This window comes from Mastigoproctus giganteus, chromosome 8 (genome assembly GCF_048544385.1).
Source record: "Mastigoproctus giganteus isolate SK-2022 chromosome 8, ASM4854438v1, whole genome shotgun sequence".
Classification (NCBI taxonomy): domain Eukaryota; kingdom Metazoa; phylum Arthropoda; class Arachnida; order Uropygi; family Thelyphonidae; genus Mastigoproctus; species Mastigoproctus giganteus.
In genome coordinates this window covers 72,152,254-72,170,632 of record NC_143582.1, presented here as the reverse complement: position 1 = coordinate 72,170,632, position 18,379 = coordinate 72,152,254, and the positions used below count along the sequence as shown (strand labels likewise).

General features: G+C 36.9%; 1 protein-coding gene across 1 annotated transcript in view; it reads right to left on the bottom strand.

Moving 5' to 3' along the window:
* LOC150081625 (polycystin-2-like) overlaps positions 1-18,379 on the bottom strand; it is a 260,880-nt gene that overhangs the window by 27,064 nt on the left and 215,437 nt on the right. Inside the window, exons 12-14 of the mRNA XM_090379489.1 lie at positions 18,119-18,249; positions 8,657-8,896; positions 8,359-8,506 (exon numbers count right to left, since the gene is read on the bottom strand). Coding sequence (XP_090235615.1) covers positions 8,359-8,506; positions 8,657-8,896; positions 18,119-18,249 — 519 coding nt within the window. The remainder of the gene's footprint in view (positions 1-8,358; positions 8,507-8,656; positions 8,897-18,118; positions 18,250-18,379) is intronic.

The following is an 18,379-nucleotide window of genomic DNA, read 5'->3' as shown; positions in this document are numbered from 1 at the left end:
GGTAAATTAATGGAGGCACTGGTTAAAGAAGCACTGCAGGATCATCTAGACAAGAATTCAGTTATAGCTCAGACACAGCACGGTTTTGTTAAGGGCAGGTCTTGCCTGACCAATTCGATTGGATACTATGATGTAGTCACAAAAGAACTGGATGCAGGGAATAACTTTGATATTATATATTTGGATCTTAGAAAGGCTTTTGATAGTGTTGCACATGGAAGACTGCTGCACAAATTGGAACAGTGTGGCATTGGAGGCAAATTGCTGCTATGGATAAGGGGATGGTTGAGTGGCAGAAGACAGAGAGTGGTAATCAATGGACACTGATCAACGTGGACTAATGTTATTAGTGGAGTTCCTCAGGGTTCAGTGTTGGGTCTGTTGTTGTTTTCGGTGTTTATGAATGATATTGATGATGGGATATCAAGTTTAATGTCCAAGTTTGCAGATGATACAAAGGTTGGCAGGGTTGTTAAGGACACTACTGACGCTATGCTGCTGCAACAGGATCTGGAAAGGTTGAACAGATGGGCTGAGAGGTGGCAAATGAAGTTTAACATTGACAAATGTAAAGTACTACATATGGGAAACAGTAACCCCAGAGCAACGTATCAACTCTGCGGTACTACACTGACAGTGTAGTGACAGTCTGCCTGCACAATTACCTGGGGGTAATTGTGCAGGCAGATATGAAGTTCTCTGAGCAGTGCAGACGAGCTGCAAGAGTAGCTCATGGTGTCTTGTCAATGATATACAGGAATTTTTCTAGCAGGGATAAGGAGGTGATTATTCCCTTGTATAAGGCAATGGTTAGGCCACATCTTGAGTACTGTATACAGGTCTGGAGGCCTCATTTCAAGAAGGATGTAGAGCTGCTGGAACGGGTACAGAGAAGGGCAACAAGATTAGTGAATGGAACAAAGGGTTGCTCTTACGAAGAAAGGCTTAAGTTTTGCAAATTACAGAGTCTGGAGACTAGGCACCGGCGAGGTGATCTGATAGAGGTGTATAAGGCTTTGAATGGTTTGAGCATGCTCAATGCCAATGGGATTCTTCATCTTGCTCAGAATAATCACCTCAGAGGGCATAAATTCAAATTGAGGAAGGACGGATGTCAGATAGATGTGCGGAAATTTGCCTTTGGCCAGCGGGTGGTTGGTTGGTGGAACCGACTTCCATCACTTGTTGTTGAAGTTGATAGCCTAAACAAATTTAAAGCTCAACTGGACAGGTATTTCAAAAGAACGGAGGGGTGAAATGGGAGTGGTTTTTTTTTTTTTTTTTTGGCTGATGCTGAATAAGCTTGCTTTCTTGCATCATATGCCTCTACTAATGCTAAATGCTAATGCTAATTAAGAAACACATAAAAACTAAGGAAGTGAAGCCAGTCGACATCGCTAGACAGTGCAGTGTTGAGTCAGTTTGGTGTGACATAAGCATTGGGAGATCAAAACTGAGAGTAGGAGTGTGCTATAGGCCTAATGACTCTGATGAGTATAATAAGAAACTGTACAGGGAAATAGAGTGGGCCAGTAAATCAGAGTCTTATAATGGGAGATTTTAATTTCCCAGATATTGACTGGAATTTGGGGGCTGGTCACTCACACACTAGCAGGGCTTTTGTGGATTTATTGGATGATTGTTTTCTACATCAGCATGTTCGGGAGGCAAATAGAGGGAGTAATACTCTTGATTTGATTATCAGCAGTGATTCTTCATGCATTAAGAATCTGCAGATAAATGAACCACTAGGTGGCAGTGATCACAGTGTGCTGAAGTGGGATTTACTCAAAGAGGTAACTGCCATTAGGAGTAAAGGGAAGGGTTATTGCTTCCGTAAAGGCGACTATGATGGACTGAGACAGTATTTAAATTCTATACAGTGGGACCAACTGATGATGTTACCAACAGCAAATTCAAAATGGAAAGCATTCAAAGAACTTATCTTGGAAGCTACTAGGCTTTACATACCAACTAAGAAATATTGTTCAAGGTTTAGGCCAAAATGGATGTCAGATGACCTAATGAGGCATATGACAGAGAAGAAAAATGCATGGGATACTTACAAATTAACACATGACACAAAAGCCTATGATAGATACAAGTTGATATGCAACCAAGTTACAAAGGAGGTTAGGCAGGCGAAGGCAGATTACAAGAAATCTTTGGCAAGGGATGCAAAGAAAAACAGCAAAGAGTTCTTTACTTATGTAAACTCTAGAAGGAAGGGGATGAATCAGATTGGTCCACTTGATATTGATGGGTCAACTGTTGATGACCCTGCTCAGGTAGCTAACAAACTAAATGAATATTTTGCATCGACATTCACACATGAGGAGTTATTCAGCGAGGGGAATGCCAGAGGTGTATTCAACTCTAGCAGTAAGCTACAGAATCTTGAAATAACTGGGAGTAAAGGGGAGGAGAAATTGTTGAAGATAAACACAAGAAAGGCACCTGGGGTGGATGGGATCTATCCAGTTATATTAAAGGAGGCAGCAAAGGAAGTAAGCAAACCCTTAGCCATAATTATGAGAGCTTCCTTGGACTCAGGGGAGGTACCCATAGACTGGACATGTGCAAATGTGACCCCAATTCACAAAGGAGGATCAAAGGCTGACACAAGTAATTATAGACGTGTGAGCTTAACTTCTGTTCCAGGAAAATTAATGGAGCCACTGGTTAAAGAAGCACTGCAGGATCATTTAGACAAGACTTCAGTTATAGCTCGGACACAGCATGGTTTTGTTAAGGGGAAGTCTTGCCTGACCAATTTGATTGGATACTATGATGCAGTCACAAAAGAACTCGATGCAGGGAATAGCTTTGATATTATATACTTGGATCTTAGAAAGGCTTTTGATACTGTTGCACATGGAAGACTGCTACACAAATTGGAGCAGTGTGACATTGGAGGCAAATTGCTGCTATGGATAAAGGAGTGGTTGAGGGGGAGAAGACAGAGAGTGGTAATCAATGGACACTGCTCTTCGTGGACTAATGTTATTAGTGGAGTCCCTCAGGGCTCAGTGTTGGGTCCATTATTGTTTTCTGTATTTATAAATGATATTGATGATGGTATATCAAGCTTAATGTCCAAGTTTGCAGACGATACAAAGGTTGGCAGGGTTGTCAAGGACAACCCTGCCAACCTTTGTATTGTCAGCAGCATAGTGTCAACCTTTGTTGACACTATGCTGCTGCAACAGGATCTGGAAAGGTTGAGCAGATGGGCTGAGAGGTGGCAAATGAAGTTTAACATTGACAAATGTTAAGTAGTACACATGGGAAACAGCAACCCCAGAGCAATGTATCAACTCTGTGGTACTACACTGACAGTGGTAGAGAATGAAAGGGACTTGGGGGTGGTTGTGCAGGCAGATATGAAGTTCTCTGAGCAGTGCAGACAGGCTGCAAGAGTAGCTCATGGAGTATTGTCAATGATATACAGGAATTTTTCCAGCAGGGATAAGGAGGTGATTATTCCCTTGTATAAGGCAATGGTCAGGCCACACCTAGAGTACTGTATACAGGTCTACAGGCGTCATTTCAAGAAGGATGTAGAGCTGCTGGAACAAGTACAGAGAAGGGCAACAAGGTTAGTGAATGGAACAAAGGGTTGCTCTTACGAAGAAAGGCTTAAGTTTTGAAAATTGCAGTGTCTGGATACTAGGCACCGGCGAGGTGATCTGATAGAGGTGCATAAAGCCTTGAATGGTTTGAGCATTCTCAATGCTGATGGGATTCTTCCTCTTGTTCAGAATAATCACCTGAGAGGGCATAAATTCAAATTGAGGAAAAACAGGTGTAGGATAGATGTGCGGAAATTTGCCTTTAGCCAGCGGGTGGTTGGTTGGTGGAACAGACTTTCATCCCTTGTCGTGGAGGTTGATAGCCTAAATAAGTTTAAGGCTCAGCTGGACAGGTATTTTGAAGGAACGGAGGGGTGAAGTGGCAGTGGGTTTTTTTTTTTTTTTTTTGGCTGATGCTGCATAAGCTTGCTTTCTTGCATCAAATGCCTCTACTAATGCTAATGCTAATCATATGCCTTAACTAATGCTGATGCTAAATCACAAATCAGAAGACAAAGAGATCCAGCTTTAGTTAGAACACTGAAACTATGTTCTGGCACTTTCTGAATGGCATTTACAGACTATTTTTCTAAATTTATGATAACTAATTACATGCTGTATGCAGCAGTGGATAAAGTACACACATTAACACAAAATCCATTAACCGTATTTTAAAATTCTTTGATAATCTCCCCCCTAGTTCGGTTCAATTACATAACACTGGCTACTCAAAATATTTATGCCACTTGTTGACATTGACTATACATTAGTACCATGCCAATTTACACAAATCAACCACTACAGCAAAAAACATTGAAGGTTCTTCAAAAAAAATTCTTTAAAAAAAATGAAACATGTACATATTTATAGTAACCTACCTAACTTCCTTTTAACAACACCATAACCAGCAAATACAGTAACAATGATGGTTCATTAAACTCCAACTGAGTTAATGCTAATTAAACAAACTCAATGAAATGAAGATATTAAAAGCTAAATCTTTATTAAAAATATTGGTATTGCTGTTGGCAAAATGATGCAAGGAAGTGAAGTTTATACCATATCAGCTGAAAGAGGTTTTAAACATACTTGTTTAAACTTATAATACATAAAGTACAGAAAACCAAAAACATAAACTTTGTACTTTTTTCTTCTTCTTGATATAATGTCACAAAAATGTTTTTTGTCTTAACATAAAAGATATTTCTTGGCTAAATGCCTCAGAGTACGAAGGAGTTTACTTATGTATGGGAAATGCGCACATTTAATTTCTACTACCAAGGTAGTTTTATTGTATCGTTTTAATTATATCTCATATTGTAAATACTTTCACAACGAGTTGCCATGGTATTGTACTATCTTGAATAAGTAACATTTCATCTATAAAGAAGACTATTGTTACTTATTCTCGGTGGATACCGCCACCCAGATGACACTGTTTCAAGGCTTTTCGGCTCCTCTTCGGTGGGTGGTTAGGGACTCTGTTGTTGCAATAGTGACAACCCAATTATGAAGGCATGGTTTAATCTAAAAGATACTTCTTCGCTAAATTCCTCAGAGTATGAAGGAGTTTAGGGTACCTACTGAAGGGGGGGCAAAAAGTCTTGAAATGGTGTCTTCTGGGTGGTGATATTCGCAGAAAATAAGTAACAATAGTCTTCTCCATAGGTGAAGCAGTACTTATTTGAGGTAGTGCAATACCGTGGGAACTCATCGTGAAGATATTGACAATATGAGATGTAATTAAAACCAGTGCTTTTTGTAATATTCCATAAATTTATTTGTATGTTTACCTACTTTTCAAATAAGCTTAAAGTTATTTAACTAAATTTGCAACTCACTGTCTATTGTTAAGATATCTTCTATATAAAACTTTATAATCATTTTTATAATTCTAAATGAATCAGTCAGACCTCTGTTTAACGAACTCCTTTTAGAGCAAAGTTTTTTTGAATCCCCTTGAAAATTACATTTAAAATAGTTTCAGTTGAGCAAACAAAATTTTCATATAACGAATGGCTTAGGAGAGACTTAACTGAGTACACATTGTTCGCACTTCTGACCTTCAGCCAATTTAGAAAATTAGTGCTGCTGCTAAGCAAGAATTGAGAGGGCTAAAGGGATTACCATTCTACAATGGTAATCCCTTTACAAGGGTAGCTGGTAAAACCTATCCGACCACCAGTCCTCCATACGGAGAAGTCGCACTGGTCAAAGTGAGCAGATCAAGGGGTATTCCCAATGGGCTCTGGTTCACCTTCTACTGCGGTGATGTCCAACCTTTTCTCGTACCAAGGGGTTTTGAATTCTTGAATTCTTTCCCTGGACGAATTCAAAGTTATAATTCTTTCAGGGCCGCACTGAGTGATTCGAGAAAAATTAGTGCGTTACATTTTCCATGAAATGTTGGCATTTGGTGAGAATGAAGTTAGATAATTGTGAATTAGGCTTCAGTTAAAGGAAAGAGATATAATTCATCCATTTCGGGAATACCTAATCAAAAGGACAGTTTTCGGAAAAATTGAAGAGCATTTGATGAACGCTCTGAGTATGACACCAATTTCATTGAGTGAATGTGAATGAGGATTTTCACAAATGAATCTGATCTTCAGCCCAACCAGAGCTTCGTTGATGACAAAAACAATTTTTTCACTACTATTTCTTAATTAAAATTGTAGGCCCACTGCTGACACGCTTCGATGCTGCAAATATGGCGATTCGTGGCTGCTTTGGAAATGTCATTCAGCAACTGACACAAACAATAAGAAGTCAGCGTAGTGTGTTGGATGAGAACTGAATAAAAATTTGGAATATTCTATAAAAACTTTATTATGAAATTATTTTTACTTATTTTTTTAATAATTTTTACTTTTTTTTTTACTTATTACTTATTTTTTAAACATTTACTTATTTTTTATATACTTGAATAATAAATTTATGCTTAATAAACTGTGTGTTAATATACTTTATTTGTTGTTCTTATTCCAAAAACATTACTACTAAGTAACAATATCAGAAATAATTTTTTAGAGTACTGTATTTTTCATGTCCTTTTAATTTTAAATTTTTCCTGATAGCAAAGAATGAGTACCGGCACCTATTTTTTTTACAAAAAAAGCACTGATTAAAACAATGCAATAAAACTAGCTTGGTAGCAGAAATGATGCATGTGCATTACCCATGCATAAATAAACTCCTTCATGTTTTAACACAGTGACAATATCACTTTTCCTGCAATGTGTTAATGTCACATCAGTGACAACCACAAACCTAATTTTGACTTCAAAATACAGGGGATCTTAGCTGTATATACACACCTCTAAATTCTTGAAAATAATACTTGCTTTTTCCCCTTGACACTGCATTTGAAGTAACCATAGCAACTTGTGACATTAAAACTGTTTATAAGCTATGCCCTCACTTTTTTCATAAATCTGCAAGATACTAAAGATGAACAATAAAAGCAATGAACAAGTGGTAAGACATTATGTGGCAAAGAACACTTTAAATGAAAAATAAATAACCCATTGTCCACATATTAAAATGAAAAATTAGATGTCGGGCAGAGCATATTTATGGACAATTATTACAATAGCTATGAACTCGCTAAGTGTCTTGCTGACAGACAAACCCATTGTACTGGGACAATCAGAAGTAATAGGAAAACATTTCCGAAAGAGGTTCGAGAAAAAAAGATGAAGAAAGGGGAAACTTTATCAAGGTGTGCCCGTGGTGTAATGATTGCTAAGTGGAAGGACAGAAGAGATATCAGTTACATATCTACAGAATACCAAAATGATATGGTGGAAATACGGAACAAACGAGGCAAACTGAATCAAAACCACTGCCTAGAATTGAGTATAATAGGTTTATGTCAGGCACTGACAAGCAAGATAAAATGCTTGCCTATTATCCTTGTGAAAGGAAAACCATTAGGTGGCCTACAAAAATATTTATGCATATTTTACAACTAATAATGATCAATGCACACCATATCTATAATAAATATTCACATAACAAGATGCAACTTTATGACTTCCATTTATCAGTGATCAGATCTTTATTGAAACAGCCATCTGATCTCCCTCATACTGTGCATGATGTACCTGAACTGGAACATGTGCTCAAACCGCGGGAAGAAAGAAAAGGTGGAAAGATATTGAGGAAGCAATGCAAACGTTGCTATTCCGAAGGGAAACATAAGGATACAATCTATATCTGCAGTGTTTGTGAAGGATCACCCGCTATTGCTTAGATTGTGCAAACATTATACATAAGTAACATTCTTACACATAGTATTTGTAATCTGTATTTGTTTGGTATGAAATAAAATGTATTTCTTAAATGTTACCATGTTTTTTGCTTTATTATTTACATACTACATTATTATGTTTTTGTGTCACGCGCCAGAGCATGATGCAGCATTTAAAGCTAAATTTGACCTCCAGTGCCTATTACGTGCTGGCACGTGAATCTCAAAATCTTTTGCAAACTGCTTATATACGACTCTTGAATATTGATATGGTATACCTAACAATCCCTTATTACCAATTTTCAAGCTTTTTCGTTATGGAAACAGTCGGCTTCTGGCGACAGTCTTCTCCTTCTATGCCATGCTATTGATGATAGCATGCTGACTCATGACCAGCAGCGAACGTGTTAATATAAAAAAATGAATAAATGAAAGATTTAAAAATAAATGAAATAAATGAAAAATCAATGAAAAAATGAATAATAGGATAAATATTTTAATAAAATTTTAATAACTAAGCTTTTTTTTTTTTACCTCAGATATAGTATCCAGTATTTTATTCATATTTTCTCTACGTTTTGATTTTGCTTTTTCCATAGATTCCATCTTGACAAGAACAGCATCAATCTTAGATACAATACTCCCAATCGAGTGCTCCATGCGATCTACCCTTCGCGACAGCCTACAAAACAGAGATAGAGAGAAAATTAATATAGAAAGATTAAGGGAATTTCCATTCTCTTAAAATTTGTATGTTATATACACTTCCACATAAGTAAGTAGCTTTTTCTGCTTTTAACTGAATCAAAACTGAAATAATAAATATCCTTACACATTGAAATCATCCAGGGATACTCCACTGTTGATATGTCCAGGAGGAATAGCTGACACAGGACGACTTGCATCCGAGGGCATCATACTTTGCTCTCTTTGAATCTCATTATCTAATTCCATCCTCTGGCCTTCCAAGTCTAGATACATTTGGTTAATTTCTTGTTCATCTAGTTCTCTGTTCCCATCAAGATCATACTTAGCAAATAACATTTCAATCTCCATTTCTGTCAAGCCTCGACTAGTAACAAAAATTGGTTTGAAATAAGATAGATATGCTAATATGTTATTATAAGATTACAAATATATTATTTTTAGAGTATGATCTTAAACAATGACTCAAACATGGCAACAATTAATAAAAACAGCTTTCTCCTTCTTTGTTAAGTAACTAAGATGACGAAAGTCACTACTTGATTAAAAAGGTATTGTAGATATATTATGGACCTTAAAAGTTAATCAAGTATGTTTGTTAGACAATTTAATAGCACTTACTTTATATATATATATATTCAATTTTATTCAAATTTTAAGATAAGCACCAGTATTACATGCAGCCTCCGTAGCCAAGTGGTCAGGAGCGGTAGTGCAATAGCACACACTCTTTGAGTAGACCGGGGTTCAAGCCCCTGACTGCTAAATACAGTCAATCTGCCAACCCGCACTGGACCGGCGTGGCAGATTATGGTCCATTTCCTTCAGCATGAATTGTTGAGGAGGCTTCCATCCTGCAGTGGGTTGATAATGGCTGCAGTTAACTTTTTTTTTTTATTTTATTGTCAACAACCTTTCTCAATCTAATTATTACATTTTCCACTGAAACACATTTTAAAGGAATTCTTTGGACTTTGTGAAATGAATATTTTGTACCACCTTAATGTTTTCATCTGACAGAGAAGTAGGTCTTCTGGTACACTTTCCAGCAGCTCCAGATTCTACTGTCATCAGCTTTTGGTGGCAACCTTGAATGGTTTTAGGATTCAATGTTATTCTTTCTTCATTTGGCTCATCTACATCTCTTGTATGTTATCAATCACCATACTATTGATCTGTCTGCAATATTTGTCTACAGTTAATGCTATACTGCCTAGCCATTACTTAGCTAAAACAAAATTGTAGTACATGACATTAAATAGTATCAAATACTCCAACATAATTTAAATAAATATTCTATATTGTAATTTTAAAAAGAAGTAATGACTTTCCATTCACCCTGTATACAAGCATTTGGATAATGACACAAATAAGCATCCAAGGATGCTTATTTGATTAGCTAAGCATAAAAGAAGGGGAAATATTTTACATTACTGTCCATAATTTAATGAAATATACATTCAATGTACACTGGTGTTGAAAGAAAGTGCATCACCTAGGAATTTAACATTTCTAACCCTTTTTCAGGATGGTATGTTACATTAATGACTAGTATCACAAATAGAAATATAAACAAAAGATATTTATTAATAGTTAAGGCAAAGCTAAGTAATATTTGACAGGTGCTCTCAAAATATTCCAAAATGAGCATTTGGAACCTTTATACAACAGTTTTGGTAAACACAACAATTATGGCTGAAATGTTATCAGAAGCTCTCAATTTGCTTCAAACAAAATGAAAAGTTCACCAGGTGCAAACTAATATTTAGTTGAACCGCCTCTGGTCCTGATGACAGCAGCACACCGTCAACGCATTGACAAGATCAATTTATGAAGATAATCAACTGATAGTTCATGGTTCCAAACATGAATTATGGCTTCCTGAAGTTCATGAATGGTCTTTGGTTTCTTTTTGGCAACTGCAGATTCCACACGACGCCAACAGTTCTCTATAGGATCCGGGCTGTTTCCTGCCCATCTAAGAGTTGTAATGGACCATTCTTCCAACCATTTTTTCACCTGTAACAAATGTAAACACATTACTGTTGAACCTCTAATGCAGAAATGAAGCTAAAGTAACCATAGAAGTGCCTACTTATTTTCGCCCAATGATAAGGAGCAGAGTCATCCTGAAAGATGCAGTTACTTGGCAAGTTGAAATGGTGTCTAATGGTTGGCAACAATTTGACTTCCAATATAGCCAGGTATCCATTTGCATTTACGGAACCTTTTATAAACTGCAGGTGACCTACTCTGCGATACACCCCCATATCATTTGGCAGGTAGGAAATTTCACTGTAGACACCATACAGTCTGGATGGTATTCTTCACCACATCTACGGTGAATCGTTTGTCTCCCATCAGAGCCATGCAAGTTGAATTTCTTCTCATCCGAGAAAATAACTGACTTCCACTGCTTGGGGGATCCATTTGATATGCTCCTTACACCAAATTAATTGGGCCATTTTCATTTTTTGTGTGAGGAGGGGCTTCTTAGGACGACGGGCTACAGGTCCATTTTTGAAGAGGAATCTTCTGACTTTTACTGCATTGCTACCACTCCTGTATGTTCTTTCCATTCTCTTTTCAGCTCAGATGAAGAAGCTTTACGGTTTTTAAGGCATAAGAGCTTCAAAACGCGGTCCTGTTTTGGCATAGAGGCTCGTTTGCTTTCTTTTTTTCTATCAGTAGAACCAGTATTCTTGAGTTTTGAAAGAAATCTACTCACTGTCGACCGAACAGATTACACTCTATAAGCAATATGACGGGAAGAACATAACGCAATATAGCCAAAGCAGCTTTTGCGCCAAGAAACTAAAAACAAAACAAAACAAACAAATGGGAAGAACATCCTTCCTCACATAAAGCAACAATAGCACTCTTCCTTCGTGGCATCAACTGTATGTAACTCGCCATTCTGACATAAGCAAGGAATGGTAAATAAATTTGATGAATTTGAGGTATTGCTCAAAACATCAAAGGCAGATATTGTTGGGATATCAGAGACGTGGTGTCACACAGATATAAGTAATGCGGAACTGGAATTTGGGGGAATACAAGGTGTATAGAAAGGATAGACAGGACACGAGGGGAGGAGGGGTTATGCTATTAATTAAGAAACACATAAAGTCCAAGGAAGTGAAGCCAGTTGACATCGATGGACAGGGCAGTGTCGAGTCAGTTTGGTGTGACATAAGCATAGGGAAATCAAAATTGAGAGTAGGAGTGTGCTATAGGTCTAATGACTCTGATGAGTATAATAAGATATCGTACAGGGAAATAGAGTGGGCCAGTAAATCAGAGAGTCTTATAATGGGGGATTTTAATTTCCCAGATATTGACTGGAATTTGTGGGTTGGTCACTCGCACACTACCAAGGCTTATGTGGATTTATTGGATGATTGTTTTCTACATCAGCATGTTCGTGAGGCAACAAGAGGGAGCAATACTCTTGATCTGATTATCAGTAGTGATTCTTCATGCATTAAGAATCTGCAGATAAATGAACCACTAGGTGGCAGTGATCACAGTGTGTTGAAGTGGGATTTACTCAAGGAGGTAACTACCATCAGAGGTAAAGGGAAGGGTTTTTGTTTTCGTAAAGGCGACTATGATGGTCTGAGACAGTATTTAAATTCTATACAGTGGGACCAACTGATGATGTTACCAACAGCAAACTCAAAATGGGAAGCATTCAAGGAACTAATCTTGGAGGCTACCAGGCTTTACATACCAACCAAGAAATATTGTTCAAGGTTTAGGCCTAAATGGTTGTCAGATGAACTAATGAGACGTGGCAGAGAAGAAAAATGCATGGGATACATACAAATTAATGGATGACATGGAAGCCTATGATAGATATAAGTTGGTCTGTAACCAAGTCACAAAGGAGATTAGGCAGGCAAAGGCAGACTACGAAAAATCCTTGGCAAAGGATGCAAAGAAAAACAGAAAAGAGTTCTTTACATATTTAAACTCAAGAAGGAAAGGGATGAATCAGATTGGTCCACTGGATATTGATGGTTCAACAGTTGAGGATCCTGCTCAGGTGGCTAACAATCTAAACGAGTATTTTGCATCTACATTCACGCATGAGGAGTTATTCAGGAAGGAGAATGATGTAGGTAAAGTAAACACTGGCAGTGAGCTGGATGATTTTGTAATAACTGAGAGGAAAGTGGAGGAGAGATTGTTGAGGATAAACATAAAAAAGGCACCTGGGGTGCATGGGATCTATCCAGTTATATTAAAGGAGGCAGCAAAGGAAGTAAGCAAACCCCTAGCCATAATTATGAGAGCTTCTTTGGACTCAGGGGAGGTACCCATAGACTGGAGATGTGCAAATGTAACCCCAATTCACAAAGGAGGATCAAAGGCTGACACAAGTAATTATAGACCTGTTAGTTTAACTTCTGTTCCAGGTAAATTAATGGAGGCACTGGTTAAAGAAGCACTGCAGGATCATCTAGACAAGAATTCAGTTATAGCTCAGACACAGCACGGTTTTGTTAAGGGCAGGTCTTGCCTGACCAATTCGATTGGATACTATGATGTAGTCACAAAAGAACTGGATGCAGGGAATAACTTTGATATTATATATTTGGATCTTAGAAAGGCTTTTGATAGTGTTGCACATGGAAGACTGCTGCACAAATTGGAACAGTGTGGCATTGGAGGCAAATTGCTGCTATGGATAAGGGGATGGTTGAGTGGCAGAAGACAGAGAGTGGTAATCAATGGACACTGATCAACGTGGACTAATGTTATTAGTGGAGTTCCTCAGGGTTCAGTGTTGGGTCTGTTGTTGTTTTCGGTGTTTATGAATGATATTGATGATGGGATATCAAGTTTAATGTCCAAGTTTGCAGATGATAGAAAGGTTGGCAGGGTTGTTAAGGACACTACTGACGCTATGCTGCTGCAACAGGATCTGGAAAGGTTGAACAGATGGGCTGAGAGGTGGCAAATGAAGTTTAACATTGACAAATGTAAAGTACTACATATGGGAAACAGTAACCCCAGAGCAACGTATCAACTCTGCGGTACTACACTGACAGTGTAGTGACAGTCTGCCTGCACAATTACCTGGGGGTAATTGTGCAGGCAGATATGAAGTTCTCTGAGCAGTGCAGACGAGCTGCAAGAGTAGCTCATGGTGTCTTGTCAATGATATACAGGAATTTTTCTAGCAGGGATAAGGAGGTGATTATTCCCTTGTATAAGGCAATGGTTAGGCCACATCTTGAGTACTGTATACAGGTCTGGAGGCCTCATTTCAAGAAGGATGTAGAACTGCTGGAACGGGTACAGAGAAGGGCAACAAGATTAGTGAATGGAACAAAGGGTTGCTCTTACGAAGAAAAGCTTAAGTTTTGCAAATTACAGAGTCTGGAGACTAGGCACCGGCGAGGTGATCTGATAGAGGTGTATAAGGCTTTGAATGGTTTGAGCATGCTCAATGCCAATGGGATTCTTCATCTTGCTCAGAATAATCACCTCAGAGGGCATAAATTCAAATTGAGGAAGGACGGATGTCAGATAGATGTGCGGAAATTTGCCTTTGGCCAGCGGGTGGTTGGTTGGTGGAACCGACTTCCATCACTTGTTTTTGAAGTTGATAGCCTAAACAAATTTAAAGCTCAACTGGACAGGTATTTCGAACGAACAAAGGGGTGAAATGGGAGTGGGGTTTTTTTTTTTTTTTTTTTTTTTTTCGGCTGATGCTGAATAAGCTTGCTTTCTTGCATCATATGCCTCTACTAATGCTAATGACTGCAACTCTGGCAGGGTGTGCTTATATAGCTGAAAGTAACAGCTGATGCAATATTACATCATCACCTACACATGTCGATCTTATCTGATGCAAACTGTAAGAAATATTGCCATATAAACGTTATATTGGATGACAATTACAATTTTAAGGGGTGATGCACTTAATTATATATATATACATAATGTCCAGTCAATGGAAGACCATTAAAATAGTCGGAGAAAGAACTGAACCTTTGAGAACACCAGCATTAGTGGAAAAGTTAAAAGACAGAGAGCCGACTACCATCAACTGCAGTGAGTGGTCAGAGAAAAAACTGGATACCCAATTATAGAAAACGCCATCAATCCAAAAGATGGAATCTTATTTAGAATACCTTTATGCCAAACACGATCAAAAGCTTTTGAAATGTCAAGAGCAACTACTTCAGCTTCACTGAATTCGTCCATTGATGGATAACATAAGCCAGTATATCACTTATCACCAGTGGATTGATACTGAAGGAATTTGTACTGGTGCTCATTGATCAGATGGAAGGTTTCTAGATAGTTCAGAAACTGGTGGTTAATGGATTTCTCCATTACTTTAGAAACAGTAGAAGTGCAATTGGATGGGAAGATTTTGTCATTCTATTCAGGAACTGGATATTCACACTTAATTCCCAAAAATTGCAACCTAAAGAAATTCAAGTCTAATGTCAATGAGTATCCTTTGTCTTCTTAACCTACGATCCATATACAGTACAAAGTACTATGTCTGGGCTTTAAAAAAAATAATAATAATAAATAAATAAATCATTTAGGTTTCACACAGGTGTCCAGTTTCCAGATGCTGCAATTTTCAAAACTAGAGTGATTTATTCTTCTTTGGTAATCAACTTCCAAAATGGAGGTGTCAGGTTTAACTGATATAGCAAATTCCTCAGCAATAACCAGGAGTAATGATCTCAGTAAATGAATGTGAGGCTCATTTGACAAACAACTGGCATAGCATTTAAAAGGAACAAGCAAAATCCTTTATTCAAGCCAAAAAAGAGGAATATGATCGGACTTCCTTCATGTTCAAGAATAATCTGCCTAAAGTAATTTAGCTTAGATTTAGGACTGCTTTCCCCAAATGTTTGTAATATATTTCTTTTTCTTGAGTAGTTAATAGTTTGCTTTCTTTTGAAACTTCTTTTGAATTATGAACTAGATTCTAACATGGGCTATTACCACTCACTAGTGACCACTTGTTTACTTTTCAATTTACTCTGAAAAATGTTCTTATGGCATTTCTCATCACTTCTAACCTCTTCTTTAAATACAGTTGTCATAGGATGCCACTGTTCTACCAGTTTAGTTAAATATTTATTCAAAGATAGCCAACATTTAGTCAAAGATAGTGTAAGTGAAGCTGTTTAATTCAGAATCATACGTGTTGTGTTTTTGAAACCAAACACAATTTCAGCAATGTCAGGACCGTTGTCTACTCAGTCCACACAGCAAAAACAAATACCTTTCAACAAAAGTGCTTTCTTTGGTTTCTCCACTGAAAAGTCTAGAAATCTCTGTTAGTTACTGTGAAAACAGGATGCAGGATCAAGTTTAGTCTACTTTTGATAATTATATGCAGATTGAAAAAAAAAAAAGAATTTAAAATTAGCAGCATCTCTTGTATCCAATTATTGAAGAGCACCGGCTTTACACTTTATGGTTGCACCTGCACTTGTTAAACTTCCTGGATTCACATTATTGACACATACAATAGTTGAAGCATGTGGGTTTTTCAATTTAGATTAATGTCTGTTATGGCAGTTCTGCTTGATGATAGTGACAGTAGGTGATAACAAAAGATGTCTACAGCACTGCAGAGGGAGTTTTATTTTAAAAAAATTAATTAAAAGTATGTTGTTAATAAAAAAAAATGGATTTTTTCGCAGTTGTCTTCATAATAGCTTTATAATATAAAGCTGTTATGAATTTATAAAATAAAGGTGATATTAGAAAGTGAACAATTTTGAGCAATTTCTTAGCAATTTTTAAGGTTAATAAATGGGATTACTATTCTGAATGCACATGCCATTCTCCAAAAATATTGGCATGCATGTCGCAGAGATAAATATAACTTTCACTTTACTACTTCTTTCTAGATAGTAGTAAATATCCATCAAACATTTATCCGCTTTTACAGGAAGGCATGCACTCCTTTTCAGCACACAAATTAATAAAATAGCAAGGGCAGCCTTGTTACCTCATTAATTTGTGAGTGCTCAATCTTCTCTTTTAATATCCTGGCTATTCCAATTTTAGGGGGCCTGCCATAACAGACATTATGAACACTATGTACAAGACAGTTTTATAGAGGAATCCCACATTCTTTCATACTTTTCAATCTTTATAAATCAAAAATGGTACATTTTCAGAGCCATCATTACCTCTTCTTTCCCTCTCTGTGCAATTTCACTAATGCTGCCTCCTATTTTTGTTTTTCCACAACCAATTTTTCTGCAATTTCAGCATCAGGAAACATATGTGAACAATATGCCTGCATGATTAGCATCCAGAGTCAGATTTACAATTTGAACTAGTACATATAAGCTAAACAAGTTACAGTTTGGGCCTAACAGTACAAGGGTTTCTTTAAAAAATCCTTTTTTAATATTGTCACAGGTGAACTGTAAACATCATACAAAATTACGATAATTTTTGTTATGGTTTTGACTATCATTGTGAACTGCTAATCAGTTGTTATTACTTGCTGATGAAAAAAATTGTGTGGCCTTTTGAGTTCAGGTGCGGCAGTGCATGTATTGGCCGAGCTGATCCCAGAATATACTTATCACGAGTGTGGTATGCCAAGTATACGCAAAATCGAGTTAATTGCAAATGTGAGTATCGGTGTTGTCAACTGGAGCAAAATTTCCCTTTTTGTGAGAAATTTATATCCTAAGAGGAAAAAAGGGAAACTGATTCCATGGTATGAGGCCCTTCCCCTCCACTATTTGGTAGATGGGAAAGGGCCTCATAGATGTTATAGCTTAGGGCCACAACAAGTTTAAATCTGGCCTGTTAACAACCCAGAGGTAGATTATGCTCTACGATAAACAGTAGAAATAATCATTTAGTACATAAGCTTGTATTATAGTCACAGTGGAAGTTCGACATCTATTTTTGCATTTCTTTCTATATAGTGCATATTGTCTTTGTGCTTATTTATTTGTAAACATTTGATTACAATGCCCTTCTCACCACTTGAAATTAAAAATCACATCTACATACAGCATAAAAAGTACACATTACTTTTTCCAAATTTTATGATACATGGAAAATCTTACATATATGCCTTCTGAAATTCCATCTTTATTTAGCCTTACTGGAGGACATTTTTAATTAGCTTTGCACACTCACATACACACAAAATATGATGATCACTGCACACACAAGTATCAGAGAATAAGGCAAAGTGTTTACCAATATTCCATACATTTCATGCAATGTTGACTTACATCCGATGGCCAGTTTGTTACTGAAAATAAGCAGTAACTTGAAGGATTTTTAAAAAAATTTCTGAATTTAATTTAACAACAAAACCGTAGCTTACTATTTTTTTGTGAAAAAGATGGGGAAAAACTGTTTTATGAAAATGAGATGAATGGATCGAAAGAAGTCAAAAAGACAAATTCTTAATTGTAAATCAGGAGAGTTGGCAGGTATGTAATTATATAATAGATAGTTCTTTTTGGTTTTATTTTTATAAACGTGTTATAAATAAAATTAACCTTAATAATAATTTAAGCTAATAGAAAATTAGCCAGTCTGCCCATCCCAAGATACTTACGACTTCAGCTGTTGACGTGCCTCATCAAAGGATAATTTTCGGTTTGTCATTCCATTAGCTACTTTAAGGGCACTTTGTATATCCATAATTTTATCTCTTTTTCCCAGTTTGCTCAGCATGTTGTTATAACCCTAAACAAAAAAATATAATTATGAAAACTCAATTCTTACTTTAATATATTTTTTATTCAAGTGCAATAGATGGATCTTTTTGTTGATTTTCCATCTGTTTTATCTATGTATTTTTTTCTAAAACATTTGG